This window comes from Triticum dicoccoides, chromosome 1A, assembly GCF_002162155.2.
Source record: "Triticum dicoccoides isolate Atlit2015 ecotype Zavitan chromosome 1A, WEW_v2.0, whole genome shotgun sequence".
NCBI classification, from domain to species: Eukaryota; Viridiplantae; Streptophyta; class Magnoliopsida; order Poales; family Poaceae; genus Triticum; species Triticum dicoccoides.
The window spans coordinates 606,919,412-606,933,881 of record NC_041380.1 but is presented as its reverse complement, the minus strand read 5'-3'; the positions used below and the strand labels follow the sequence as shown (position 1 = coordinate 606,933,881).

Below are 14,470 nucleotides of genomic sequence, written 5' to 3'. Positions count from 1 at the left end.
CCGTTTGATTTTCCTTTTCTTCGAAACCCTAAAATAGGCAAAAAAAAAAAACTGGCACTGGGCTCTGGGTTAATAGGTTAGTCCCAAAAATGATGTAAAAGTGTATAATAAAGCCCATAAACATCCAAAACAGTAGATAATATAGCATGGAGCAATAAAAAATTATAGATACGTTGGAGACGTATCATGTGGTGGTCGAAACCCGACTCTCTCCGGCGATCCGTCGAATCCTATGGTTGAAAGATGCCCTTCTCTTATCCCCCCGACCATGATGCTACATGGGAGGCAGTGCAACTTTAGTGCGAAGTCCATGGCTTGTAGTTGTGGAGTGCTCGTTGGACAAATTATTCATCCCCGACGTTGGCTTGCTTCGTTCTGTACGGTTGTTGTTTCAGACGCAGTTGCAATTTCTTTCCCAATTGGTAGCCTCTTAGCATAAATTAGGGGCAATTTGTTTTTTTTAGTTTGAGTCATGTGGTTTGATGCTATGTACCACTGCTTGATAATAAATGAGGCATTTGTGTTCTTGGGAGCACTCCCCATGTTAAAAATATATATACTAAGTCTAAAGCGCCGTCAAAGCGACCTAGCAATGTCGAATGTTTATGGAGAGACCGGGAGAGAAGCACTAGGTAAGACGAGCTCCGCGGACATGGGAATGCCTACCCCGCATCGGTGTCAAAAGACAACCCCGACTCTTTTTCATTGCATACGGATTTTTAAATTCATGAAAAAATTAAAAAGGAAAATATAGGCATGGGTTCACATGCATAAAAAGGATATACTAACTGCCAGTGCCTAGCAAAACACACAGACACACACAGAGAGCAAGTGAATAGTACATGAAACTGTTCCCTCAACTATACCCCTTCCTCATTGGTGAAATTTTGCAGGAGCCTAGCTGCACCCACCAACTTTTGAACATGTTTTCTTGTTCTTAGAAGAGCTTTACACAACATATAAGATGGATGTACGTATTCACCTATATAAAAGGGTCATATTGGATAAAGCTGGATGCGATGACAATGTCGATGCAAATTCGATGACTTTTGTGGCGCGCTTGGCATTTGCCTCCGTCGGAGATACGGCCAAAATCAAGTGTTGATGTAGGTTTCGATATCGCCGTTTGTTTGTTTGTTTGTTTGTTTGTTGAGATATGAAGCATGTCTAGACATGTATGGCGACACAGATGCAGGGAAAAGAACATGGACACATGATGAATGAATCTTCAGCACGGAAAAGAAAGGCGACGCCCTGACGCTCAAGCCAGGGTGGACGCTGGCCGGGGAGAGAAGGGTTTTTTGTTGGTTACATTTTGGTTTTGGGGATTGGATGATGGGTTCTAGTTGAAATTTGTACTACGTGGGAGTAGTAGTATGTTTGTTTTGTTTTTCATTTGCAGTGGTGTTGTGTGTGGATGAGGATCCCATGTCATCCCAGCCCCAGCACACACACACACACACACTCTGTTGGTGGTGGTGGGCGTGGCCGTCTCCTCCACCAGACGGACCTCACCAGAGCGGAGCAGCTCCCTTTCTTCCTCCTCCTCCTCCTCCGCTTTTCCCCTCCTCCTGCTCCGTCCCCGGGCCGCGGCCGGCAGATATTTCTCCCCAACCGATCCGAATCCCGCTCGCCGCCCGATCCCGCTGCCCCCGTGCTCCGCGGCCCGGTCCGGAGACCCCGAAAAATCCGCCCTTTTCCCCTCCTCCTCTTCTTCTTCTTCTTCTTGATTCGGAGATCTCCTCTCCGTCCCCTCTCCCTCCCTCCCTCCCTCCCACCCTCTCTCTCCCTCCCCCGGCCGAGCGATGATGGCGTCCTAGCTAGTTGTCTAGCTGGCCGCGATGAGGAGGGCCGGCGGCAAGGACGGCGGGGAGGACAAGGTCATGGGCCCGCTCTTCCCCAGGCTCCACGTCAACGACACCACGCTCAAGGGCGGCGGCCCGCGCGCGCCGCCCCGCAACAAGATGGCCCTCTACGAGCGGTTCAGCGTCCCCTCCCAGCGCTTCGCCGCCAACGCCGCCAACACCGCCCCAGCCGCCGCCCACCGCCCCGCCGCCAGCTACGCCGCGGTCTCCTCCGCCTCCGCCGGACAGGTATCCCTTCCTTCCTTCCTCCCACCCATCTTCTCCTTTTCTTTCTTTTTTGCCTCTATGTATGCACGTATATATTTTTAGCCTGTCCGCTGATTGGATTGGATTGGATTGGATTGGATTGGATTGGATTGAAACCTAGATGCCGCCTGCCATGGCCGCCGGCGGTTGCTTCAGCAGCAGTGCAGTGGGGGCTTCACAGTGTCAGTGTTAGACTAGGATGCCTCTATTGGCTTGGCCGGCATGTCGTCTCGCCTTGCCGCTCGCTCTATTGATGCTCTTTTGATGTATGTATGTATGCGAATTTAGCGACACACGCATGGTTGTATGATTACGAGTGCCGTGAGATGCTTACGATGTACGTATGGTTGGCTCTCGACGAGTGATTCTTTATCTGTTAGATACCTTGCGTTGATTATCGCTTTCCGGAGTTTGGCAGTTTTCTTTTCTGAACGCTAGTGCAGTGACGGTTATGGGGCGCATCCGGGTACATGGTTGATGATTCCCACGATAGGCATCAGGGATGTGGAATTGGAAGATTGTCTGTCACTTCTGTTTGCACTTGCACACAGCAAAGATGATGAGTTTTCAGTGAGACACGACTGGGCAATGTCTTCATTTGTAATTGTATCCTAGAGTACATTCTTTTAAACTACTACTTATTACTAACTTGCGCCTTTTTCTTGTAGATTGGTGGGATCGACAGACCTCTCTTTCCATCATTTTGTGTGCCTTCAAACAAACCTGTGCGTTTGCCCGAACACATCAAGACCAACTCGAGTGGGCGGGATGGCCATGCTACATCTGGGAGGCTTTCCACCCTGCTTAAGAGCAAGGACGCCTATGCTGCAGGATCGACTGCTGAGTGTAGTAGTTCACAGCGTAGAGACAATAACAGCAACAACAACAACAACACGAAGAATTCTTCTGGGAAGAAGTTGACTCACGATGATGATTTTACGGTTCCTTCTGTCTTCTGCTCTGGAGTGCGCCCTCGCTCCAACCATGAGGAAGTGAGGATCCAAGAGAATTCCACACCCTTCCCAGCTACAAGTCCGTATAAGAGTGGGCCTACGCTGTCCAAACCAACTGCAAAATTTCCCAACACCGACAAGAGGTACCTGGAAGGAAGGAACGCGTCGGACACGAGATCAATGGACTCTCCAAGTATTATCAGGGACAAAGCACCAGCAAACACAACGACAAACTTTTTGGAAGCTGAAGAGAGGACTTCATCATTTCAATTTTCTGCAGAGAAGACAATGGGTAAAAGAGACGACAAAGGCTCTTCGTATAGTAGGGTAAAAGAGACGAGCAGTATAAATGTTTCTGATAAGCAACATTCCCGAAACGAGGGGCATCAGGCTAGAACAAGGAATGAGAATGCTGCTGAGTCTCAGAATGCTCCAAAGGCTGGAAATGGGCCATACTCTACTGACATCGCATGCAACGGCGCTTCTAAACTGTCGGAGAAAGGCCTAAGAGAGACTGGTGAAAAGAGAAAAAGATCAACCGGACATCACGATGTGCAGAGGGATGATTCCTCGGATTCCTCTGTGGAATCTCTGCCAGATCTGGAGATCTCTCCAGATGATGTTGTCGGTGCTATTGGTCCAAAGCATTTCTGGAAAGCAAGAAGAGCTATCGTCAAGTAAGTATTCACCACTTAGGTCTTGTCCTTTCTGTCTTCGTGTTTTTGAAAGGTCTGTGTGCACATAAGCTTGGTGCTCAGCAAATGAGCCAGGCAGTCGAGCGGATTAGATCTTCCCATTTATACATGCTGTATCATCTCAAATCACCCTACTGTACACATGCAAACACAAACACGCATGCACATTTGTCATGTGCATTCTATGAACATCTCTTTTCCTTTTTGACAGACTGATGCTTAAATGTAGTACTCCCATCCATTCCAAAATATAAGGTATTAGTTTTTTCAAAAGTCAAACATGTGCATGTTTGACCAAGTTTTTAGAAAAAAGTGTCATATATACAATAACAAATTTGTATCATTGGATCCATGACGGAAAGTATTTTTGTATTTTATTTTATTTTGTATTGTAGATGTCGATATTTTATTCTATAATCTTGGTCAAACATACATAAGTTAGACTTGCACGAAAACTGATGCACCTTATATTCTGGAAGGAGGGAGTATCTCTCTTAATCACTATAACTTCCTTTCTTGTTTTGTAATCACTTTTCTTTGAACTCTATACAGTCAGCAGCGGGTTTTTGCTGTCCAAGTGTTCGAGCTGCATCGACTGATCAAAGTGAGTCTGCGCCACCAAATATATAGTAGCCTGTGATTCTTACTCGCCACAAGCGGGCGGTTAGCTTATTGATGTATTTTGTGTTGGGACGCTGATATAGCCATGTTATGTATGTGCTTGCAAGCAGGTGCAGAAGTTGATTGCAGCATCTCCACACCTACTTATTGAAGGGGATCCGTGCCTTGGCAGTGCCCTGGTGACAAGCAAGAAGAAGACGGCTGCAGCCAATGTGGAAAAGCAGCTTCTATCAGCTAAAAGCAAAGACGACGATGATGCACAGCTTACCCTGCAGCAGGCGGAGTACTTGAAAGACAACACTGAAGGAAACCAGGCTTCACCATCTCAAGACAATGATGTAGTCGAGGTCCGGCATGAGAACCAAGCTGCATCAAACGGTGCGGTTAGCAGTAACCCTCCTGCTATGCCTGCTCCTCCCGACAACAAGCAGAACAACTGGTGTGCTCCTCCGCCTCAGAATCAGTGGCTCGTTCCCGTCATGTCTCCGTCGGAAGGGTTCGTCTACAAACCATACACAGGGCCGTGCCCCCCGGCAGGAAGCATCTTGGCCCCGTTTTACGCAAGCTGTGCTCCTCTGAGCCTGCCATCTACAGCTGGGGAATTCATGAATTCTCCATACGGCATCCCTATGCCTCACCAGCCGCAGCACATGGGCGTCGGCGGCCCACCAGCCATGCCCCCGATGTACTTCCGGCCTTTCAGCGTGCCAGTGATGAACCTGGTGGTCTCATCCTCCGCAGTGGAGCAGGTGAGCCGCGTGGCCGCAGCGCGACCCAACACTCATGTCGAGCACCACTCAAGGAGCTCGTGCAACATGAGGAACGAGGCCGTGTCGGCCGGCGGCGTCTGGAGGTTCCACTCGTCCCGCGGCAGCGAGCTGCAAGGGAGCAGCGCCGCCAGCAGCCCTTTTGACAGGCAGCAGGGCCAGGGCGAGGCGAGGGGCCCTGCCGCGGCCGCACCTGCGGCGCCCCTCCCTACGTCGTCGGCCGGGAACGGGAACGCGGCCCAGCAACCCCAGGTCTCCTCGGGCAGCCAGGAGAACCCGGTGGCGGCAGCGGCCCGTGTGATCCGGGTGGTCCCGCACACAGCGCGCACCGCGTCAGAGTCGGCGGCGCGCATCTTCCGGTCGATCCAGATGGAGAGGCAGCAGAACGGCCCGTGACCGAGCGACCGCATGCAGTGGTTGGCCGGCACAAAGAAAGAAAGGAAGGAAGAAAGCTTAGCCAATTAGCGCTTGGGAGTATGTTGTTATTTTTGAGCAGGCAGGCAGCAAGCAAATAGCATTCCTATATATTTGTCCCTCGGTGTCGGTAAAAGCGAATTTTTGGCGACTGTAAATATGCAAAGCAAAGCAGGACTTGCCAGAACAGAATGAGTGCTGGTTGCGCAAAGCAGGACTTGTATCTATCAATCTATCTATCTATTTATGCCAGAATGAAAACTGTAACTGTTAGTGTTAGGTGTATGTATGTCTCAGGCAAAAAGAAGTGAAACCTGGGAGTGATGGCTCTGCTATATTATCTATGTATGTGCAGCTATAGTGCCTGCTGATATCTTATAAAAGAAATTTGGTATGTTTCTTTTTTTGCCCATTGTGTACTGTATTGTTTATTTTTGTATATTGGGCCAACCTGCCAGATGATTATTGCCAACCCCAGGAAGTGAGCCAATACCTTACTGTTACAGTTTTAAATTTGTGTTTGAACTTGGATTTGCAAATGCTGAAAGTAGCATATTGTATTTGAGAGTTTTTTTACAACTTCCAAACACAGTTACCACATTTTGATTTGTATGACAGGTCAGATGTAGACTAAACGAATTGTTCTGTCATTTATTATTTTCTAGTGAAAGGGAATGCGATTCTTATTCCAACCTAACAATAATAATACTAGTTTGTAGCTTCTCAAGTCATTTATATACATGAAAAACACATTAGTTATTCTTCTTCCCATAAAAACAACATAGATTTTATAACACATCAGATTCAAAATTCACCCATGGAATAAAAACACTCTCAGAAAGGAAGATCTGCTCCCATCAAAAAAAGAAAAAAGGAAAAAAAAGGAGCATCTGCTTTCTCACTATATTGGATTGATTCAACAAGAATAAAACATTCGCCGCCGTGACACAAGGCGATGTGCGTAAAGCTTGCGATAAAAAAAAAGAATCGACTGGCACTCTATTCTGTACCGAAAACTCAAAACACAAAGATTGTTTTGCTACGACACACTTCATCTGTTATATCTACACACACACACACACTACTAGGCTAGCACCACAGCAATGCCCAAAAAGGCTGGCTCTCTGTTATTGCACCGCCTCCTGCGAATCACTCCTGTTCCTGCGACCGAAACCGCACCTACACACAAACTCAGGGACCGGACCCTCAGCAACGGCGACCCAGGGATGCGCGGCCACGGCCTGCAGGGTCATACGATCTCCCGGATCTGCGAGGAAAGCACAAACGACACCACTGTTAACACAGCAAGCACACCTTCATTGCAAAATAGAAAAACCCTGCAAGGAACACCTTTGTAGAGCAGCCTCTGCATCAAGTCGGCGAGCTGGGGGCTCGTGTCGCCGGGTATTTCCACCGGATCATTGGCGATCTGTCCCACAGCAGCGGAGCGACCTTGGTGAGTCTATGCGGTAGGTAAACTGAGAAGGGAGTAACGTATATTTCGCACCTTGTCGTAAGTTTCCTGCAGAGTTTCTCCAAGGAATGGATATTTCCCGGTGATCATGCAATACAGGGTAACACCGACTGCCCATGTATCAGCTGTTCTGCCATGGTAGGCTGAACCTGCAGCGGAAGGGAGGCAGAAAATTGTTCATCACATTAAGCAAGCTCATGCCATGGCCAGAGAATATTTTAGCAACTTCTTATATTTATTGGCATCACACCCACAACCCAAGCCCTTTGGTTGCTTACAGTTGTTTGGGGCTATGGGTTTGTTTATCTTTATCTGCTGCAGTTATGCAATCATTTAGCTGTGGAAACACCTACAGCACCATGTTACCAATATTCCAAAAACCACTGGTGTTGTACTTCAGATGGATACTTTGGTAACTGGCTGATTGTGCGTGCCGCCTTTTATAACTCAAATCAAAGTCATGTAACTGTACCTTGACAGCACTCTGGTGCAGTGAAAACTGGAGTACCCGGAGACCTCCAAAGCATATCATCGTCATCCTGCAGCATAATCAAGTACCCCAATGTGTAAAGCACCAAGCTAGGAGGCTCCACAACCCTACTAAAAATGGTTTACAACACTGAATCATCAGACTACATTGTCTACTCGACTAATGTTCAAAATTCCCAGAGTAAGTGACAATATCGTTCACGTATGCAATTTGCAATCTTAGATTTTATACAAGAACAAATTGTGAAGCCCAAGATTATATACTTTGCTAGACTAAAAAACTTCACCCTGCCAGTGAGAATAAATTTACTGGCATAAATAAAAAATACAACTACAATATTAAAAAAGGACCTCAAATATCTGGCTAACACTGAAGTCCCCTATCTTCACATTGCCAGTACTTGTGACCAAGAGGTTGTCTGGTTTAATATCACCATGAATAATGTTCTGCATAAAAACACAAGAAAAATAAGTTTTGTATCAAGCACACAGTGCAAAATTTGTGACATGGAATGTAAACTATTTGTAGAAACCTATTCCGGCGATCCATTATGTACCAAAGTGTGTGCACAAACACATATACTGAATTAGAATTCAACGGTGGAATATGCCAACTACGAATAAGTGAGCTTCATATGGCAACAGACAAATCATGCTTTGATGCATATCGCCGCCCAAACTATTTATTAGATGCCACATTTATATGTAAATACAATCAGAAAAGTATATTTAAAACCATAAACAAGACCACAAGCATTATACTCTAGAAGAAAGCAGGTTTCACATCTCCCCTGTTTTCTGTCATTGGCTTTAAATAGGACTCTGGTTTTCTCTGCAAGAAACTCAACAACCAAGCACTGTACTAAGAAATATGGAAGCTGAAAGCTCAACCCTAAACGTTCCTACGAAAGCAGCAAGCATACCATTCATACGCAAGTCGGTACATTTGACTGATATATTATGCCTCCTAAAGCATGAGGTGAGCATTGATTATAAAACCCAGGCTAATGTTTGCCTGTGCAATCAGGTAGCTCGGAGACAGAACAACTCAGTCAGTAGCTAAGCAAACATGGACTTAACAGTTTAACACTATGAACAGAAAATCTGTCTACTAAGATAATTTACGCCGACCATTTGAGCTTGCTGGTCAGCTTCACGCCAACATAACTAGGTTCAGTGGAAGGGAAAAAATATGTGAAAGCTAAAACATGCTGCTTCAAATAATGATTATCTAACAAACTTAGAGCTCTTCAAATATCTTTGTTGAAATTTCTATTTGACATGATCAAAGTGCTAATGAAATAGACACTGTTATTATATTATTAGCACAGAATTAACCATGATGAACCATTCCTTGGTGAAGAGTTTAAAAAGTCTTACATGAGAGTGAAGATACATAACACCAGAGACAATGTCCCGCAAGTACTTCCTGGAAGTAGCTTCTCCTAAACCTATGCCGTTATTGCACACCATTTTCCCCTCAACATACTCAAGAACTGCCAACGGGAAGGGAAAAGAGTAAATTGCAATCGTGTAAAATAACGACCAAGATGACAACAAGCCTGCTAAAATAGCGCCATGTTAGAATAATAAAGCAAAACAACGAGAGCAACAATAAATACCCATGTACTCCCTCCGTTCCAAAATAGATGACCCAACTTTATACTAACTTTAGTATAAAGTTGGGTCATCTAATTTAAAACGGAGGGAGTAGAATTTATCTGTGTTTGGGTCGTCAATCACCTCAATGAGATTTACTATATTGGGATGATCCAACATTTTCATGAGGGATACCTGTATCCGATGCAATAAAAGGGTAGCTAATTAGAGAACTTGGAAAACAAATATGGTAGTTGATTCTCAAGTAAAAACAGGATGCGGTACACTGTATATATGCAACATTTGACAAATGCTACTAATAATATGCTTCTGCCTTTTGACAGAAAAATAACTGAATTTTTTAGTACAGTTATTATATAGTGGTGATGGCAAAATCCTTTGGAGCATCCCAAGGCAAATTTAGCACAATTCAGCTTCTTGATAACAAACATCAGAGCCAGTGAAACTAAAGCGAAGGAAAATGGTCACAGGTAATATTGAAATAAACAAAAAAAGACGCATACTAAATGGGTGCACAATCCCAAATAGATTTCTTCTGTAGCTGTAAATAATGTGTGCCTATAGAGAAAGTACTAACAGTATTTACATCTTCAAAGCTCAGACAAGTACATTCCCAGAGAACTTTGCACACGCCATAACAACACAGCAAAGTGACAGGTCTTATAGAGGGAAATACTAGTTTAACAAAGAGTTACTCACTTCCCGAAGAACATCTGTCATGGCCGTTTCTGACTGCACAACACGCACTTTCAACATGTAGGGTTTACTCAACACCTGAAATAGATAGAGTTCCGTCAAGTAGACATAGATAGCACTATGCAGCGGGTGCAGAAAGAAATGTCGAAACCACCTACCTTTATTGCATATAACCTTCCGTCCTTGATGTTTCGGTATTTAACCTTGTTTGTTTAGAATTAGAATGAAATCAAAGGAGAGGTAATCAGCGAGGGAAGTAGTGGTACATAAATAGGTAGCAGCACACTTGACAAGGGTCTGTTGTTGTTATTACCACTTTGCCATAGCTCCCAGCACCAATCTTGCCCAGGTGAACATACTGGTTGATCATCTTACAGCCGGTTGTTTCGTCCTAAGGCAATGCCAAAAGGAGAAGAGGGGAGTGATGATTATACTTGTCAATTCAAAAGATAAAAAGGGAAAAAAATGCTCTCATACAAGCCATGAACCATTGATTGACTAGGCACGCAACGGGCATGGCATTGCTATCAAATCAAAACCTGGTCAAGTTGTTGGATAACTTGGCAGAAGAGTGAGCGATGGCCACATTGCGCTCTTGGTCTAAAGATAATCCATGTGCGCTACCAACTACGTCCAGCGGATCATGTGTGATCGATTGTCAACGGATGGAAGGATTGATTGCTTTGTGACCAACCATTGGAGAAATGAAATGAATGAACGGGTAAAAAAAAACAGAGTTGTTGTTGATGGCCACATTGTATGTACAACCTCCGTTTCAGTTTACAAGTCTTGCGCGTATACTTAGGTTACCAATTTTAACACCCTAATATAAACTATATAACACAAAAATTATATCTTTTGAAAGTAGAAACTCCGAAGTTTATGTTGGTATATTTTTTGTAATATATGACTTGTATTAGGTTGGTCAAATTAACGACCTAGGGGTACGCGCATGCCCTGTAAACTGAGAGAGAGGTAGTACTCTTGGTCTAGAAATAATGGGCTCCATGTTACGGCGCTCAGCGGCTAAATTCACCAACGGAGCGGAAGGATTTATTTGTAGGGACAAACCATTGGAGAAATGAAAACAGAGTTGTTGGTGGTGGTAATGAGCTTACCTCTGAGCGGAAGAGCTTCCTGGTGTCCCTGACGAGGCTGTCCCTGCAGGCGAAGCCGTTCCGGGCCCGGGAGAGTATGATGTCCTCGGACCGCTTGCGGGGCGGCTCGTCGTCGCCGTCGCTCTGGCGGAGGAGGTAGTCCTCCTCTTCCCTCTCGTAGAAGCTCCTGCTCTCGTCGCCGAGGAAGCTGCTGCTGTTGTCCCCGGCGTAGAAGCTGCCGCCGTCGCTGGACCTCGGCAAAAGCAGGACCTTGGACGGCGCGCCGTCGCTGTCTCCGGCGGCGGGGCGGTGGTGCAGCTTGCTGAGGAAGCCGAAGCAGCTGCAGCAGCAGCAGCTCATCCTGGTGGTCTGAATGGGCGGCCGGCGGCGCGGATCTGGCTGCCTGCTGGCGTGTGAGAAACCCTAGCCTGGCCTGGGCGCAGGGGAAAGGAACCAAACACAAGGAATTTCGTTTTTGTTTGCCAAAATTTGGGCAAAACCAAACAAATTTCATTTCTTTATTTTTATTTTTATTTTTATTGTTTTTGTTTTTGTTTTCGTTACAACAACAACAACAACATCGGGAATGAGGACGGTTCTGACGATAAAGATTCCTGAACTTACGCCCGGGGTCGGATATTTATTCGGCCAAAAGCTATTACTAGTTTTACTTCAGAGATGCTAAAGCACACAAGACCTTCAAATGGCTCTCGAAATCCTCGGCAACAATGAAAATCAAGGTATTCGGATGACTATTGCTCTCGGATCGACTAAACATCAGAAATATGCTTAAATGAAAACACTATCACGGTGAAGATAACTATAGATGTATTTTGTGTGGGCAGCCTGATGAAGAAACCCTCAAACACATGATGTTTATATGCCAATTCAGTGCTACTTGCTAGACCACCTTATAAATATCTAATGGACTGACAATGGAGATAAACTGCAATGGATCCAAGATGCCAAAAACAGCTGGAATAACCCCATGTTCATGAAGATCTTCCTTTACGTCGCTTGGAGCTTATAAAAAGAAAGAAACATCTAACATTTCCATGATGTGGACCCCACGGTTGCCTCGTGGGCCAGAAGATTTAGGAAGGATTTCTCCTTTCTCACACAGGGTTAGAGAAAAACATAGAGGGTTTTTATCCTCTTTCTTGCTAGCTTTTGTACATCCTTAGTCATCTCTTACTAGTCTCATTTACCCTCCTTTTTGCACACCTACAAAGTGAGTTAACAGAAAGTAACGGCCTATCACATGTAAAGTGTAACGCTTTATTATTTTAATATAACACAATAGGAGCAACAACAACAACAACAACAACAACAACAACAAAAGACCATGAATGATCGAATATAAAACTAGAATGAAGAGCATTGTAAAATTATACTTTTGAACCGAACAATGACGTCAAGGGCATCTTCGATTGAAGACGAAACAATGCCGTTGTGCCTAAAGGAAAAAAAACAGTCGTGTTCAGAGCACTTTGGGCTAAGATTGCTACTCCAACATGTGATGTATGTGCAGATGGTAATTAATTTTTAGCCCCACAAATGATGCAAATTTGCATCACCTAACCAAAATGTTGTGGTGTGAGCCCACGCTGAAACCTCCACGCCCCGTGATTTTGTCCGATTCTCGCCGAAGTCACCACTCCTGCGCCCCCCACCGCCGCCGTGGAAGCTCGAAAGACATTGCCGTCAATTTCGGTCGTTGCCCCGCCCCCACTACCGCCCAAGATGGTTGTCACCTCACCACTATCGGCCGTCGAGGTCAATTAGCGGCTAGACGACCTCCAATCAAGCTGGCCCGACCATCGTTGAGTTGATGTTCGGAGCTCAGAGCTCGGGCGGCACACCGCCACCAGAGTTGGCCGCACCCTCGGGCCCCCTCCGTCCCACATGAAAAGTCTATATTTACCGAAAAGGCTTCCGCCCCGCTTTATATATAGAGCACGATCCACAGCAACTCGGTACAAATGCACGCCACCATAACACATGCACACATCCAAGGTAGGATACAAAGATGCTGAACGCAGCAACACCTCCCCTAACACTACAATAGCCACCGGGGTCCTCCGCCGTGAACACGCCACTACGATGAGATGAAGCGGGGCGGCGGCGTGGTGGTAGCGCGGTGATGCCGTAGATATTGTGTACTCTATAAAAAAGCAGAACATATACTCCATAGTCAATTAGAGTGTGGCAAGTATATATGAAGTATGTACTACAGGAGTACGCACCCTCCTTAACTGGGGGAACATGTCGTACGTGAGTATCTACCCTCCCTCCATAGTCCATTGATGTTTGGAGTATGAAGAGGAGGAGTATGTCAACGTAATATGGTAGTATGTAAAAAAAACTCATGATTGGAGTATAAAGTATAGAGTATATGTAACTTACTCCCTTCGTCTGAAAATATTTGTCATCAAAATGGATAAGAAGGGATGTATCTAAAACTAATATACATCTAGATACATCTCCTTTTATTCATTTTGATGACAAGTATTTCCGGATGGAGGAAGTACTTGAGTACTAGTATCTAATGTGAAGTGAAGCATAAAAAATGTAAGTAGTATGAAAAACGTCTTTACTTTATAATAGAGAGCAGCTGGTGCATACAAATCGGTATGAAGTACATAATGTGTATGTAAATGTTGCACACTTCTTTATCAGAGATGGTTGTTGTTCTGGTACATTGATTCTTTGGGGTCTTAACACGATGACTTTCTGACTGTCCACTACAACACGGTTTGCCCGGTTGTGGTTAAAATGAGACGATTACGACGATGTGCTGTCGACTCGCTCCGGTCCTTATAATCGTGGCTAGATGTTCTACGGGCATGAATATAAGTTATGTTGGTACTTATGTTCTTTGTATTGCTATGATGTTTGATGAATAAATTAAAAGTTTTTTTTGAAATAAATTATATAGACATGACATAAGACTAGCTTGCATCATGGGAGATAGCAACCAACGACGGTTTTGTGACTTTATCTTGTACGTAGTTGACCCGCCGTTTGGCCTCGTGCATGGAGGAAAGTAAGAATGTTTTTGTAGGTTGATTTTGGTATTTTGGTTTTTTTTTTGCGAAAGTTTAGTCGGATCTGACTTCATCCGAAAGTATTTTGAGATCTAACCCTTTTTCTATCTCACGATGGTGATAGGGTGTAACAGCCTACCGCTAAGGCTCTTGGTGGTAGGGGTGCATGCTCTACCGCAAAAAAGAATCTAAATATCAAATACAGTGTGTGTATTCACCTATCGCCAGGCGCATCAGCGGCAGGGCTACATATGCTACCATCAGCCTGTTTAGCAGTAGGGCAGCACCGTGCCGATGTGGATAAATTGCCTACCTCCAGGGTCCTTGACGGTATATCCTACTGTCATCGACCCTGGTGGTAGCAAAAGGGTTAGATTCTGAAATACTTTCAGATGGGGTCAGATCTAGATAAACTTTAGCAAAAGGGTCAGAACACGAAAATCGGCCTCTTGTGCATGAAGGCCATGCGTGCATGTCTAATAACGT

At 45.1% G+C, this 14,470-nt stretch overlaps 2 protein-coding genes across 2 annotated transcripts; one reads left to right on the top strand and one right to left on the bottom strand.

Moving 5' to 3' along the window:
- The first annotated feature begins 1,451 nt into the window (after positions 1–1,451).
- On the top strand, positions 1,452–5,971 carry LOC119295337 (ELF3-like protein 2). The gene is made up of 4 exons (XM_037573752.1): positions 1,452–2,093; positions 2,780–3,741; positions 4,312–4,363; positions 4,491–5,971. Exons 1-4 carry the CDS (start codon positions 1,842–1,844, stop codon positions 5,541–5,543), a joined length of 2,319 nt encoding a protein of 772 aa, XP_037429649.1. The 5' UTR covers positions 1,452–1,841; the 3' UTR covers positions 5,544–5,971.
- Positions 5,972–6,436: 465 nt separating this feature from the next.
- On the bottom strand, positions 6,437–11,409 carry LOC119295345 (serine/threonine-protein kinase GRIK1-like). Its single transcript, XM_037573759.1, has 12 exons — positions 10,959–11,409; positions 10,154–10,231; positions 9,999–10,043; positions 9,844–9,918; positions 9,238–9,318; positions 9,147–9,153; positions 8,905–9,020; positions 7,876–7,971; positions 7,508–7,574; positions 7,069–7,184; positions 6,912–6,990; positions 6,437–6,828 (listed from the first exon to the last, which is right to left on the bottom strand). The coding sequence occupies exons 1-12, from the start codon at positions 11,295–11,297 to the stop codon at positions 6,689–6,691; spliced, it is 1,239 nt and encodes a 412-aa protein (XP_037429656.1). The 5' UTR covers positions 11,298–11,409; the 3' UTR covers positions 6,437–6,688.
- Between the last annotated feature and the right edge of the window lie 3,061 nt (positions 11,410–14,470).

Excerpts from the sequence above, each read along its gene's own strand:
- LOC119295337 (XM_037573752.1), top strand. The coding sequence starts at position 1,842 with ATGAGGAGGGCCGGCGGCAAGGACGGCGGGGAGGACAAGGTCATGGGC. Across the intron at positions 2,094-2,779 it reads CCTCCGCCTCCGCCGGACAG|ATTGGTGGGATCGACAGACC; the intron begins GTATCCCTTCCT and ends TTTTTCTTGTAG. Across the intron at positions 3,742-4,311 it reads GCAAGAAGAGCTATCGTCAA|TCAGCAGCGGGTTTTTGCTG; the intron begins GTAAGTATTCAC and ends AACTCTATACAG.
- LOC119295345 (XM_037573759.1), bottom strand. The coding sequence starts at position 11,297 with ATGAGCTGCTGCTGCTGCAGCTGCTTCGGCTTCCTCAGCAAGCTGCAC. Across the intron at positions 10,232-10,958 it reads GGAAGCTCTTCCGCTCAGAG|GACGAAACAACCGGCTGTAA; the intron begins GTAAGCTCATTA and ends GCATTGCCTTAG. Across the intron at positions 6,829-6,911 it reads GCAGAGGCTGCTCTACAAAG|ATCCGGGAGATCGTATGACC; the intron begins GTGTTCCTTGCA and ends CTTTCCTCGCAG.